The 14,793-nt window shown below is 38.6% G+C and overlaps 1 protein-coding gene across 3 annotated transcripts in view; it reads right to left on the bottom strand.

The window, feature by feature from the left end:
* ATP8A1 (ATPase phospholipid transporting 8A1) overlaps positions 1–14,793 on the bottom strand; it is a 261,316-nt gene that overhangs the window by 13,738 nt on the left and 232,785 nt on the right. For all 3 annotated transcript variants that reach the window (XM_049886325.1, XM_049886326.1, XM_049886327.1), the window contains 2 exons: positions 8,054–8,142; positions 7,003–7,095 (listed from right to left, as the gene is read on the bottom strand). In XM_049886325.1, coding sequence (XP_049742282.1) covers positions 7,003–7,095; positions 8,054–8,142 — 182 coding nt within the window. The remainder of the gene's footprint in view (positions 1–7,002; positions 7,096–8,053; positions 8,143–14,793) is intronic.

Below are 14,793 nucleotides of genomic sequence, written 5' to 3'. Positions count from 1 at the left end.
TTTGGATACCTTCTTCTACAGTATACCAAGGCAGGTCTGGTATTTCAACTTGATTTAATGTTGGCCACTATGTAATCCATGTTTCAGCAATCCAACCAAAGAAACTATCAGATTCTTTCTTAACTTCTTCAGCTGAAACACTGAATGAAGAATCTGTGCTCAGTGGACCCATATCAAAAAACTCAGACTGATCCATCTTTATGTTCCTTGCACCATTATCCACATCCTTAATAGCCATTCCCACACATATTCCCCAGTTTCTGTTTGTACATATTAGAAAAGTCAAGTAGTTCTTCTGTAGTGTAGCGTACCTCCTCCCGGGTCACACTTTATACTTCACCTTTTGGGGCTCATTGGATCTTAAGTCTAGTTATAGGTCTAGAAGCCAGAATCAGAAGTGTGGAATTGTGTTGAGAATATTTAGCATTGTCTTGTAAAGCATCTGCCTCAGGTGATGCCCCAGGCAATGACTCCGGGCAAGGGCTCTTTAGAGGCAGCTGGGCTAGGGCTAATCTCATTAGATGGGAATGGAGGTGCTAATGGTTTTTCTGGGCAGGGTGGTATAGCAGACAAACATGAAGTAATCTCTTCTGATGGAGGTGGTTGTGTTAGCAGGAGTGATCCAATGGAATTTAGGGGCTCAGTGTCTGAAGCTTCCCCATTATCTGCCCATATGTCCCCATTCCAAGCTTCAGGATTCCATTTCTTCCCAATCAATGACCTCACTTTAACTTCAGGTACCTCTTGAGGTTGGCAATTCAGTTGGCATTGTAATTCACCCATTCTTATAATAAGAGTCTGGGTTTGGTTTTTGGCAATATCAGCTCTGTTACTATAAGAAATAAGGTTTTCTTTCACAGCAAAAGTGGAAGGTTTGAGGTCATTTATGCAGCACTTGAGCTTTAATTCTGAAGCCCTGAGCGCATCTCTTTCTTTCACTAGTCTAGTGAAAGTAGGACCAACCAACGAGCTTCCTTATACTTCTCATTATGACAAAACTGTAGAAAGGTATCATATATGCAGTCACCCAGAGCCTCACCTTTCACCAATATCTGATCTATTGGTGGTGATAGTCCGCATATTTGAGTTGCCACTTCATGCCATGGATTAGCAGTGCTCTCTTTACTACTGGAAGCAGAGCCATCAACATCTTTAGGACTAACCAGACTTGAGAACCAATTTAGAAAACTCATCTTTACAATTTTGTTTCTCTAGAATCACTCTTGATACCAAATGTCTTAGGCTAGGTTCTCCAGAGAAACAAAACCAGTAAAGACTATATTTTATATATATATATATATATTTATATGAAAGAAACAGCTCACACACAGTTGTAGAGGCTGGAATGTCCCAAGTCTGTGGATCAGGATAGAGGTTTCTCCTGATCCATGTAGCCATAGAGGCTGGCAAACCAAGATTGGCAGGTCAGAGAGCAGAACTCTTGCTCACAGGCTGTGAAGATCAATGAATCCCAAGATTGGCAGGTAAGCTGCTAGCTCAAGTCCCAAGAACCAGAGATCAGACAAACAAGAGGCAGCTGCAGGATCCAGATCCAGTCAAAAGCCTTGGCAAGGTGTGCAGGAAGGAAGTAGGCAGCAGAGGGTGGTGAGCCACCACAGACCCAGCCCCTGCCAGTACTGTTCAGAAGATTCCATCATGGGGGTGATCACATATCAGATTTTAACAGGAATGTGATCATAACAATATACAACTGCCAAAACACTGAGAATCATGGTCCAGCCAAGTTGACACACAATCTTAACCATCATACACACCTTTCTGAGGTAATGCCCCCAAGTGGGTCCTGGGGGAGGTGGCTATATTCTGAAAAATTAATATTTCTGCTGCAAAATATATAAATATTTACAATTAGTGGAATAAACACAAGCTGTAAATAGCTTACATCATAGTACCATTATAAATGGTTCAGATTTTCCTGGCAAATGTTTGCCATAAAACCTGTAGAAAAAATTTGAATTCCAGAACTTTTTGGATTAAGGAATTATAGATGTTGCTGTTCCCTAGTGCTGCAGCATGTCCAAATAAAAGTTACAGCAAAGATCAGAGTTTCACATGTGAAATAAAATTGTAAGTTTTGCTTTAGGAAAACAGAGAGCGTTCTCTTGCCCATGACACGAAAGGTCATCTTATTAAATGTTAGAAACCTATGTGCTATATAATCATACGTATATGCACACACACACACACACACATATATATAATTTTTAAAGCTTACAGTTATGCCTTAAACTGTAACCAACCTTTACAAGTAGTTTGTCAGGTTTCACAAAACTGTATTTAGGTGATCAGGCTCACTGAAACACTTGAAACTTGTTCTTTCAGAAAACAGTTGAAGATTAATTAACATATCCTATTTCTAAGACTCTAGAGGTCTTACAGTCATGGCTCACTGACTTTGTAACTGTCTTAGCAAGATTTCTATTTTTCTGTTCTTTATAATGTTTGAGCCCATGCTGCTCTCTTAAAAGATTTATGTATTCTGATATAACTGTCAACTAATCAAAAAATTTTCATTCAAGTTCCTGATGAAATTATATATAAGTACTCTGAGGATCTTAATTAATCAGAGCACTGGTTAACTTGGTAATGATGTGCTCCCTAACTTTAAAGTCACCTATAATTTTGTTTTATTACACCTGCATAGCAATCTCTTAACGGTGATTTTTGACACACAGCTCATACTGAAATTTCTTATGACTACAAAGCTGATCTGTAAGTTTTGCAGTAAGGCTTGGGTTATTCTCCCAATATTTTAGACATAATCTGTGCCTCAAAAACAATACATTTAGATGATGAAACACACCTTTCCCCCCAAATTTCAATGTAAAATTGGGTTGCCAGATGATCTGGCAAGCCACATACTGTTTCTACTAAAAAAGTCTAAATATTTTAACTAAGATGTTTTATTTTTTGAAAATGGGTAAAGATAATAAATGATTATAAATATTAGTCTTTATATAGTGTTTACAATTTATAGCTGCTTCGACACATTTGTATTTTCTACATAGCCTGAACTTCATGTTAGTGCTTAGTAAAGATTTAAAAAAGCTGGGAGATAATCAACTCACACAAGATCTTTCTTAAGCCAAGAGTTGTATCATTCTATGACAAGAGTAAACAATTGCTGCTTTGGACATCCTAGTTTGGGAAGCGTAACCTATGATTATATCTACATTCTTACGTATCATGTTTTTACTTCACCACCCACTATTCAACCATCTATTCACCACTCATCACTCTATCATCTATTCTCCATTTCTATCCATTTACTTACCCTTTTTTTCATTCACTTATTTATTCTTTTATTCATTCACTTATCCATTCATTCACTCATTTTAGCCATTCACTCATTCCAATGCAACTATGTTCCTGTTATTGGGTGGCTATGACAAAGACACAGATCTCTCCCTCAAGGAGCTCATTTTTATATATGCAAACATTATAATACAATGCAATAAATGTAGCAATAGAAGTTTATACTCTACTGAGTATGAATTACTTTTATTTATAAGAGTTGAGGAAATTACATCTGAACTAGGTTTTGAAAGCTAGGAATTGGAGTGCCCAGTCTGTAAACGGAGTATAAGATCCTAGACAAGGAAACAGTATGTGCAAAGAATTAGAGGCATAAAATAGCATGGTGTTTTGGAACTAACACCATGTTACTGCTAGGATATAAATAAGTCATAATTTCTCCTTTTATGCTAACTTTTTTGAAACTTGACATCAGTTTCATTCTCCAAGATTGCTAAATAATCATGGCAATCAAATCAGATACGAAAATTCCTTAAGTGTATTAGAATGAAATTAGTCTTGGCTTGAATACTTTTCTACCCAGTCGCTATTTTTCTCCTGTCCTAGATCCCTTTTCTCCCCTGTCTCCTACATATTACCTAGCAGAAAGACACTATGGATATGCTGACCACTATTGTCCTTTCTGATAAACAATGTGCAGCAATGGCAATGTGGAGTACATTTTGTACCAGGCAGTTTTTGTCTGTGGTATTCAGCTAATAGCTAACTCTTTACCCAATCCTTAAGAAAAATTAAAGAGTTACTTCAGGCAAATGAGCAGGGCAGCAGCAGGAAATTATCTGATACATTTTCTATGGAGGAGTCAGTGGTGACTTAGGATTGAATCCATTTTTTCCTTTTTTAGGCTATTTGACTTATTTTATTTAGTGGAAGGGGCTACATACGTCACTCCCAACCCCATTACCATTCAGTTGACTCTGACTCATAGGGACCCTATAGGACAGAGTAGAACTGCGCCATTGGGTTTCCAAGGAGAGGCTGGTAGATTGGAACTGCCAACCTTTTGGTTAGCAGCTGAGCTCTTAACCACTGTGCCATCAGGCTCACAGAATCTTTGGGACCAGGAGATCATCACATGAAACCCTCAGCCTGATTTATGAATTGTCAAAGTCACTGGTACAGTACAAACCATGCACATTAAATATCAGGTGAAAGGGCTTAACACAGGAGGGAAAAGAAATCAGATATCATATGAATATGAGGGCTGGTCCGAGTATAGTGTGGGGTTTACAACTAATTGATCTCAAGCAGTTACAGATTCCTTTGGGTTGGCAGCTTGAAGCCACCAGCTGCTCCTTGCCTTGGAAACTCTATGAAGCAGTTCTGCTGTCTTATAGGGTCGCTATGAAAGGAGAGATTTACTCCTAAGGATAGTAAAGATATTACTGGTAGCCTTTCCTTGATAATTGTTAATAATTACATTCACAATTTTATGAGCTAGAATTCTTATCATATCCTTTTTACAGCTAGTCAGAAAGAGAGAGAACATTTACTGGGGGACTTTTTATGCCAGACAATGGGACAGATGCTTTCCTATGATAAAAAATAAACACTGATAAACGCTGTGATGCGGCTTTCAGATAAGAGACTGAGATGAAGGGGGAGGCGGAGGGAGGGGGAGACTGTCAACGTCTCCCGAGCATACACTGCAAGTCACGGGCTGGCTAGACCTCTGCATTCCTCCTGTCACCAATTCCTCACTAAAAGCTTTGAAGGTAGGTGTTATTCCCATCGTATCTCTAGGGAAACTGACACAGAGAGGTGAAATGCTTTGTCAGGTTAGTGATTAACTGTTTTTGCAGCTACACTACATTTTTAATAAAGCAGCTAAAGGAGGCAGAAAAGTGAATGGTTAGGCACGGGTACTCCGGAATCAACTGACATTGACTCAAAGCCTAGTTCTGTCACTTATGACCTTGGGAACTTACTCTAAGCCTCACTTTCCTCATCTGGGAAAAATGTGAGTGATTGATCTATATAGAGTTGTGTGAGGATTCTTTTTTGTTAGCTGCCGTTAAGTCTGTACCAACTCATGGTGACCCCTTGTATAACAGAACAAAACGCTGCCGGGTCCTGGGCTATCTTCAAGATCATCGGGATGCTTCACTCCACTGTTACAGCTACTGTGCATTTTGAGTGCCTTCCAACCTAAGGGGCTCATCTTCCAGCACGGTATCGGACAATATTATATTGTGATCCATAGAGTTTTCATGGACTTATTTTCTGAAGTAGATTGTCAGGCCTATCTTCCTGGTCTGTCTTAGTCTGGAAGCTCCACGAAACCCGTCTTCCATGGGTGACCCTCCTGGTATTTCAAATATCATAGCAGTATCATAGCAACATGTAAGCCACCACAGTATGACAAACTGACAGAAGGGTGGTGGGCTACATGAGATGAAATGAGAGAGTGCGTATGAGGTGACAACTGCAGGGCATGACACGAAGTAAGCATTCAACAAATGTCAGTGCTGCTATTTTTAAAACAGAGGCACAAACTGGTATGTGATGTGCCGCTTTGGCCTAATGAGAGGGAGCGAGAGCAGGAAGCCAGGGCCTCAGCCTGAGTTCCCAGTCTGACACTTCTTCCCTTGTGTCAAAGTCAATAACAACAGTGAATAACTATTAAGGCAACGTATTCCAGGATAATATATACATATATATGTATATGTTTGTTTAGAAAAAACTTTAGCTGATTTATAGACTTTAGCATGATGAAAGAGTTAAAAAAAAAATAATAATAAAACAAATTCCTGGCACTACCTTCTTAATCGTTTTGTTAGAGGCTGCTTTCAACTAAATTTTTCTCTTTTTTTTTATAATGCCTTGTGAATTTAATAAATGCTATTAGCTTTCTAATCTTGCTATTTGGGGTGAGGGCGATAGGCAACAAAGGGAAACCCTGGTGGTGTAGTGGTTAAGAGTTTGGCTGCTAACTAAAAGGTCAGCAGTTCAAATCCACCAGGCACTCCTTGGAAACCCTATGGAGCAGTTCTGCTCTGTCCTATAGGGTCGCTATGAGTCAGAATCGATTCGATGGCAACGGGTTTGGTTTGGTTTGGTTTGGTTTAGGCAACAAAGAGGACTTTGAAGGTATAACTTGTTTCATATATGACATATACCTAGGTCAGTTCCTAACAATGGATTAAATCACACATGTAATTTTATGGCTGTTTTCCCTATACCAAGCTCTAATTTTGATTCTATTCTATTTTATTTTGGATACTGTTTCAAGCCAAAAGCCCACCCCCCTCACCTTTCAGTTCAATAACACAATAATATTGGTATCTACTATATATTCAAAGCTCATTAATAAAAAAAATAATAATAATTTTTTATTTTCTTAAGTACCAGGCACTATGCTACATGCTTATCTAGAGTGTTTTATTCAATTCTTACAACCAGCCATGAGGTAGGTATTATCATGCCCGTTTTGTAGATGAGAAAATTGAGGCTCAGTAGCATTAATCAACTTGGCTAATCAACAGGTTAGTAAATGACAGATTCGATTTTAATCCACATCGCTGATTACAAAATCTGTAAATGACACTGCCAGTTTCATGTTAAGGCCAACTTCCAGTTTTACCACTTATTTCCAACCACCAGTAAAAGAGTAAGGGATAAATTTAAAATTAATTTTGAAAGAACACATTCAGGGCGTATTTTTACCTTTTTCCAAGCACAACTGCTCCTGGGTCTTGAGATTTTGCCTCCAGCTCCTGAACTTCATCTACTAATGTTTTAAAAGCAGTCCTCTTGATGCTGCAAAGAAAGGATTTGCATGGAAATACCCCTGTAAAAACCGAAGACTTTACAAAACTAGCATCTGGTTTACTATCGTGCTGAACGGTAACCAGAGTACAAGGAACAGTTTTTCAATAGAATAAATCAAAAAAATTACAGTCATTTTGAGCACTAAGACAATCACAGAAATAATGGTCATAAAATAAATGGTTGAGGTTTACAATAGTAAACCTCTTATAAGTTTCAAAAAAAAACATAAAACAGTGAAACCTGTGAGAGCCGGAACTCAACGGGACTGCCTTGTTTCTTCAGGTCCTCCAAGTTTACCACCTTTGACAGGGTGCAGCCCTACCACTTTTCTATCACTCTCTGTTAGTAGAAAACATTTGCGTTATTCTTCTCTAACAGGTTTCCGTCTTACATAGGTTCTGGCTTTTGCAGGTTTTACTGTATAATTACTTTCATTAATACCTTTTGCCATGGGAAGATTTAACATTTTAAAACTTGTAGTACTTGAGAAAAATTAGTAAAGTTTTACTTTCTTCCATTCTACACTTTATATATGTTCAGATTGAGGCTAGCAAAAAATTCCTGTTCACAACTATTATTTACTTAAAAAAAAATTATGTGTTTAGAGATAACAGAATTCTTTCTTCTACACTGTATGGGTTTTAAGCAGATTTCGAAAAAACATACTCTAATGTAATTCTCTCCAACGCACTTCTTCCTGATATTAAACTGAAACTACCTGCTTTACCTCTTATCTGGTCTTTTAAATTGATTTAGTTTTCTAGTTCCTCAATCATTCTTTCTCCTTTATTAATGCATTCATTTAGAAATAATATTAATTAATACCAGAATATTAATATTCCTATTCTGCTTACTCTACATTCTTGAGTTGAAGTTACAACTAGAGAAATCTGAGAATTAATAGGTAACTATTTTTTTAGTGTACATAACCAAGTATTATACTTACACCTTGTACGCCACATCAAGAAGCAAAGATGCCACGGGGATGAAAAACAGGCCCATCCAAAAGACTCCGGAGCTGAACAACATGGCTGCCTATATTAAGTTACCAGAAACAACATTACTTTAAAATACAGGAACTACCCCATTCACGTTAGCATTCTATGATTTTAATTAAATGCATTTATAACTTAAAAATTAAGTAAAATAAAGAATGATATATAACAGGTATATCATTCTTTACAAGAGGGTATACAATAACTGAATTCAAACTTATAAAATATTTGGAATTAAAAGTGTTAATGTGTTAAAACATGCAGTTACAACACATTTTTGCTCCAGTAGCTAATACAGAAAAGTTTTATCGTGTGCCAAATCTTTTCACATTTCAAGTGAAATTTTTATTGTTGTGGTTAATGCGTGGAATAATAAACTTTGACCTTCTATTATAGCTAATGCTTTTGAGCCAATTTCAAACATAATCTGGATTAATTCCCTTACACTATAATATGTAAAATTAACCCTATTTAGAAACAAAATATACTTTTCCTGGAAAATATTTTACTTTTGTAAAATATTACATGATACTAAAAAATCATCTAGATAACTCATGAATGTAGTATAATCAAATTAAGACATCTCTGAAAATAACAACTTGAGTATTTTTGGCTGATATTAGGTAGGAACAATTTTAATTTTTGTTCAATGGCTTATGTAGCTTATACCTATTATTGCTAAAGTCAAAGAAAAAGAGTGTATTAAAAAGAACTTTAATCCTTCTTTCATATTAAATCCTACATTGTTATACCAGAGCCCTCTGGGCTGCAAATAAAATGATTCTATGATTAATAAATTAATAAACTATATCAGCTGTTTGCAATTACAGTAAAAAATCCCTTTGTAATATAATCAGACTTTAGAAGAAAGGATATCATTCAATAAAATTGAAAGAAATAACTTGGTTTCACTTCTTTGAGTCTATTTATTTATCAAAAGTAAACTTACAGAATCTATTTAAATCTATAAACGCAGTGCCGTAACTTCTTTAAAAAGTATTCAACTAGCACATGCACATTTACAACCTATAACCCACTAAAAATCATATAGGCTAATTTTTTTTTAAACAAGATATGGTTCAGGAATTAAAAATGATCTAGATTCTTATAATCTTACAGGCAGTTTCACAATTACACATAAGCAGTCCTAATCAACCAAACCTTACCAAATATAAGATTATTAATTTCAAATTATTGTTCAGATTACTTATTCACTGGGACTCTCAACTGAGGAGCAGAAGCTGCTGTTTAAATCTTTCCTACATCAACATGGGTTTATCGACCGTCGGTTCAAGGATGCTACACTTTTCCCCTATACAGGATAAACTAGCTTTGAATTCTTGTCTTTAAAACGAAAACATGCCATTAAGAAATTTCAGAAAATAAATTTTGCCACGTGGATTCAATGGACTAGCACCCATATTCTAGACAAAAAAATTCACATAAAAGTCACTTTATTTTATAAGCGAAACATGATTTTCGACATGTTTGCTGACATCCTAAATACTGAAAACCAACAATAACTGTGTAATAGGAAACGTCTATCAAGCCAGCGGGTTTTGTTTCGATTGAAGGAAGCTTTCCAGTAAGGTAACAACTGTAAAAAAACCCATTTCTTTTTCCTTCCGGGGGGAAAAGGTAAGATAAGATTCTAAGTCATGTTATAGAAAAATACCACATTTACTTGGCTTAATTTTAATTTGGGGGCAAGAGAAGAAAGATTTATTCTTGCCTTTGCCACCTTCTATTAAATGTCCGTTGATGGAAAAGGCAAAAGTGGTGGTCAGAGACTCAAGGCTGCTAACTCTGACCATTGTGATGCTAACTATGAACGGGGGAACAACTGGCGCTCACTATTCAGTCCACCCAGCCTTTGGCTTTACAAATGAACACCATGAATTGACGGGGGAAAAAAGTTTTTCTGCGTCATATCTGAAAGCCTGTCAGATTTTTTTTTTCTTTTGCAGAGTTAATCCAAACCTAAAAGATTTAAAGCCGACATTCGCATTAAAGACAGAGTCTCTTTGTATTTTTTGGATGAAGAAGGGGGAAAAAAATAAAATCCCACAGAGGTATTTCCTTCCTTTCTGTACAAGAAAGCTCCCCCTCACTCTGTAGAAACCATTTTTGTCTCTAACTTTTCACATCTCTCCACTAGCAGGCAGGTCATCTGGGAAAAGGCGAACGGATCCCTGCAGACAATGGCGGTAATAGGAGCAGCCTGTTCGGAGCTGGGCGCAGGCTCCGTCCGAGAGCTGTTTGCAAATTGCTCCAAACGTGGGAGATTTTCGGGCTATGCCAAGTGGCCCTCACCGCCCCTCCTCAAGGCTCTGTGAAACCAAATGGAATCTGCCACAAAAGTGGCTCCCAGGGGGACTTGAGAAGGGATCAGCCCAGAGAGCTGCAAAGCTGGTAAACTGAAGGGCACAGGCCCTGTGAGGGGAACAAACAACTACTTGTCTCTGTTGAACGAAGCTGGCTCCAAATTGGACCATGTGGGCTTCAAAAATAAACCAAGGCAGCCTGAAAATGCAAGTTTCGGCAGAAGAATTGTTCTGAAATTACCATGTGAACTTTCAGAGAAAGGACGTTTGAAAAAGTATGAGCTCAACTGCATTTTACCAAGCTAAGGGGGCTTGACCAGATAAGAGGGGCTTACCTTCTGACCCACAGTGGGGTGAACCCTTAGCTGTTAGGTTCCCACACTTGAAAGGAACACCTCTTCACCCTTTCACGTTCCCAAGCCGTCTTGCATGGGAGATAATTTAAATGTGCTCCTTTCTAGAAACATTTAGAGGTGTAGTTCTTAAGCCTGGCCCTACTTTTTTGTACTATAAATGTCCGAGTGGTGCACTGTGACTCTTACCCTGGGATAATGCACAGATGCCTTGTAAAAGAGAAGGAACCCTAAGGCTATCTTCACAGCCCCAGGCGCAGCAGGTCTGGTGGTAAACAACCCTGGTATCAGTCCTGGTTCTTGCCCTTTCCAGGTATCAGACTTTTGGAAGGAATTTCTGAGCCTCAGTTTCCTCAGCTGTAAAATGGAGTGAATAATAATACCCTAATCCTTTCGGGTTAGGATTGTAAGAATTATACCAGATAATGCTTGTAAAGTGGCTGCTTTTCTTATTAACATTGATTCTTAACAAAGTGTCCTTTCTTCACTCCAGTTTTCAAATTTCTTTAAAAGCTCTAGTCTTTTGTTTTTTCTAGTGATCTGTACAATTTCCCATCCTATGGGCTTCAAGGAAGAAAATCTTTATAATAATTATCAGATTAAATGTAAGTCAGTGTACAAATTTCAAGGTTTTCATTACAATAATATCATGTTTGTCTCATCTAATATCTTGAAATGCAATACTGAAATGTAAGCCAAAGTAACTGATCATTAATAAATTGCCATTCATCTTAATTTGTTAATTTAAGAAATGGAGATAAATTGTTTTATAGAGATTACTAAAGACTGCCTGGGCATTAAATATTAATTTGGAAGAGAAAATTATTCAGAAAATGGTGCTGTGAAACTTGGCTAGGTTTTTTTGGAGGGTGTAGTATGATATATTAATATAAATTCCAGAGTTAATATTTACAACAACAATAAAACTAAGAAGTGATTATTAAGTGTCTGAATAAAGCTTTACATAAGGACTTTCTAAGCTTAAAATACTGATGGTCAGACTTTGTCTTACATATTATGGACATGTTTTCAGGAGGGACCAGTCCCTAGAGAAGGTCATCACGCTTGGTAAAGCAGAAGACCCTCAACGAGATGGACTGACACGTGGCTGCAACAATGGGCTCAACAGAACAGCGACTGTGAGGATGGCACAGACCGAGCAGTGTTTCATTCTGTTGTGCAGAGGGTTGCTATGGGTCAGAACCGACTCGACGGCACCTAACAACAACAGCAGTTGTTATCTAGATAGGGCTCATTTTTCACAAATTTCTACTTATGGCTTAGCTCTCCTCCCTGTACTTAAAAAACAGAGTGTCTAACTGAAGCTCAAATGTCACACTGTCACCTCAAACCTAACACATCCCAAACTGAACACCACTATCTTCTCCCAAAAGCCTACTTTCCCTTGTGCAACCTGTTCAGGGAATGGCATCACCACTGGTTGCCTAAGAGAGAAACCTGCGCCCCACCTTTTTTTTTTTTTTTAATTGTACTTTAAATGAAGGTTTATAGGACTAGCTTCTCATTGAACAGTTAGTACATGTATTGTTTTGTGACATTGGCTGCCAATCCCATGACATTTCAACACTCTATCTTTCTCCATCTTGGGTTCCCTATGACCAGCTTTCCTTTTCCCTCCTGCCTGGGGCCCTTGTCTCTTTGCACCACACTCAACATATCATCAAGTTCTGTTGTGCGTGCACTTTAGTACCTTTGGACCTACCCACTTTGCCATTATCCCAGTCCAAACCTTTATGATATCCTGTCTGGCCTACTACAAAAGCCTTTCAGCTGGACTCCTGACTCCAGTCTTGCTCTGTTTCTAGCCATTCTCCACACTGCAGCCAGAGGGATATTTCCAAAGCACAAATTAGATTTTTAGCAGTTCCTGGATTAAACCCTTCCAATGGCTTCAAATTGCCCTCAGGATAGAGTACAAAAATCCTTAATATGGTTTCGAGACCTTTCTTATCTAACTTGCTTTCCTAATATCATCTTTCAAGCTGGTCCCCATCTGTGTTTCAGTTCCTGGAGTGTTCCCATGCTTACTCTCATTCATGGGTCCCTGCATCTGTGACTCCTACTTGCCCTTCAATTTTCACATCAGATGTCACTATTGTTTCCTTCCTTAAACTGGGTTATTGGTATCATTTGTCAGGTCAGCCTCTGACTTATGATGACTCTGTGCAAAACGGACCAAAATGCTGCCTGGTCCTCTGCCATTTCCATGACCACTTGTGGATCAGACCATTGGGATCCATAGGGTTTTCAATTACTGATTTTCAGAAGTAGATTGCCAGACCTTTCCTCCTAGTCTGTCTTAGCCTGGAAGTGCTACTAAAACCTGTTCAGCACTTGAGATGCACTGGCCAGGAATCAAACCCTGGTCTCCTGCATGGAAGGTAAAAATTCGATCACTGATTCACCACTGCCCTCTATTAGACTGAGTTAAAAAAAAAAAGTTAGCTGAGTTTAATTTGTGTTTCCATTATGAGGCACCTATCACCCATTTTCTAATGCGTTCTTTGTCTCATTAGATTATAATCTCTACAATGGGAAGAAAAGGAGCCCTGCTGGCACAATGGTTAAGTGCTGAGATGCTAACCAAAAGGTTGGTGGTTTGAACCCACCCAGTGGCTCCCTGGGAGAAGGAATGTGATGATCTGCTTCTGCAAAGATTATAGCCTAGTAAACCTATGGGACAGTTCTGCTCTGTCACACAGGGTTTCTGAGTTGAAATCAACTTGACAGCACCCAACAACAAGGGGAGGGAATATATCCTGATTCATTCTCATAACCAACTGCTTAGCCAACAAGCAGGTGTTGAACAAATAACTGCTGAATAAATAAGTTCTCACAATTTAGTGTTTGAAGAACTTAAAATTCAAGACATCAGCACCCTGGGGCTATTTTCCTGAGATGTGGCATTTATAGTAGGCTTGGTCTTCTTGTTTTCTGGCATGGACTTATTCTGGGAGGAGTTATAACTAGACAGTTATATGATTTGGGGAAAGGGGAGAAGAGGCTGATCCAGCTCTTTCCAATGTGTGTTGTCTTTTTCTGTTAAAAAAGCTGGCGGTATGCATCGAAAGCTAAATATGTTAAGCTATAATTTTTTTTTTTTCTCCAATTTGAATCAACAGAAATATTTCAGTGAATCTACAGGGAAAAAATGACACCTGGAAGTAATGATAGATTTCTTTTTTTGGAGGGGGGAAGGGAGGACGGAGGAGGAGTAGAGTGGGCAGGAAGAGGCGGGGCGCCTAGTACGAGTATTAATGAAGACTCTTATTAACTATATAGGATGAATACTTTTTTTCTATGCTAAGTAAAAAGAAGCAGAACGTAAAATCCCAGTCTTTCCCATATCAGCAAATACGAACTTTATCCTTCCAGCTGCTCAGGCCAAAAGCTTAGTAGTCATCCATGCTTCTCCCTTTTCTCTCATTCTGCATGTCCAGTCCACTGGCAAATCCTATCTGTTCTACCTCAAAAATATATCCAGAATGCACCCACTTCACACCCACTCCACCTGGCCCAAGACCCTGCCATCTCTTGCCTGGATTACAACAACAGCCTTCTGCATGGTCTCCTTGCATTTTCCCGTTCCCTCTACAGTCTATTCTCAACAGAACAGTCAGTGCAATTATTCACAAAGAGTCAGAACGTGACTCCTTTGCTCAGCCCTCTAGGGATTTCCCACTTCCCACCTTCTGACCCAAGACTCTCTGCCTTGGTGCACCTGCTATGGCCACTTCACCAAGGGTCTCTCTGCTTAGGGGTGCCAGCTGTCACTGCCTCACCGCTAGGGTCCCTGAGTAGGGGCGTGGCTGTGCTACTCCAGCACCAGACTCTCTACCTTGGAGCTCCTGGTGTAGCCACTTCACCACTAAGCTCCCTGATTGAGGACACCAGCAATGCTGCCCTGGCAATATTCTGTTATTTGAATTTAAACTTGTAAACAGTTCTGAAAGTGTTTTTGTGCTCAAGGCCCGTGAAATACCATAATGTGAC

Source organism: Elephas maximus, chromosome 5, assembly GCF_024166365.1.
Source record: "Elephas maximus indicus isolate mEleMax1 chromosome 5, mEleMax1 primary haplotype, whole genome shotgun sequence".
Lineage (NCBI taxonomy): Eukaryota > Metazoa > Chordata > Mammalia > Proboscidea > Elephantidae > Elephas > Elephas maximus.
Note: the sequence above shows the minus strand (reverse complement) of the source record. Positions and strands in the feature narration are given on the sequence as shown.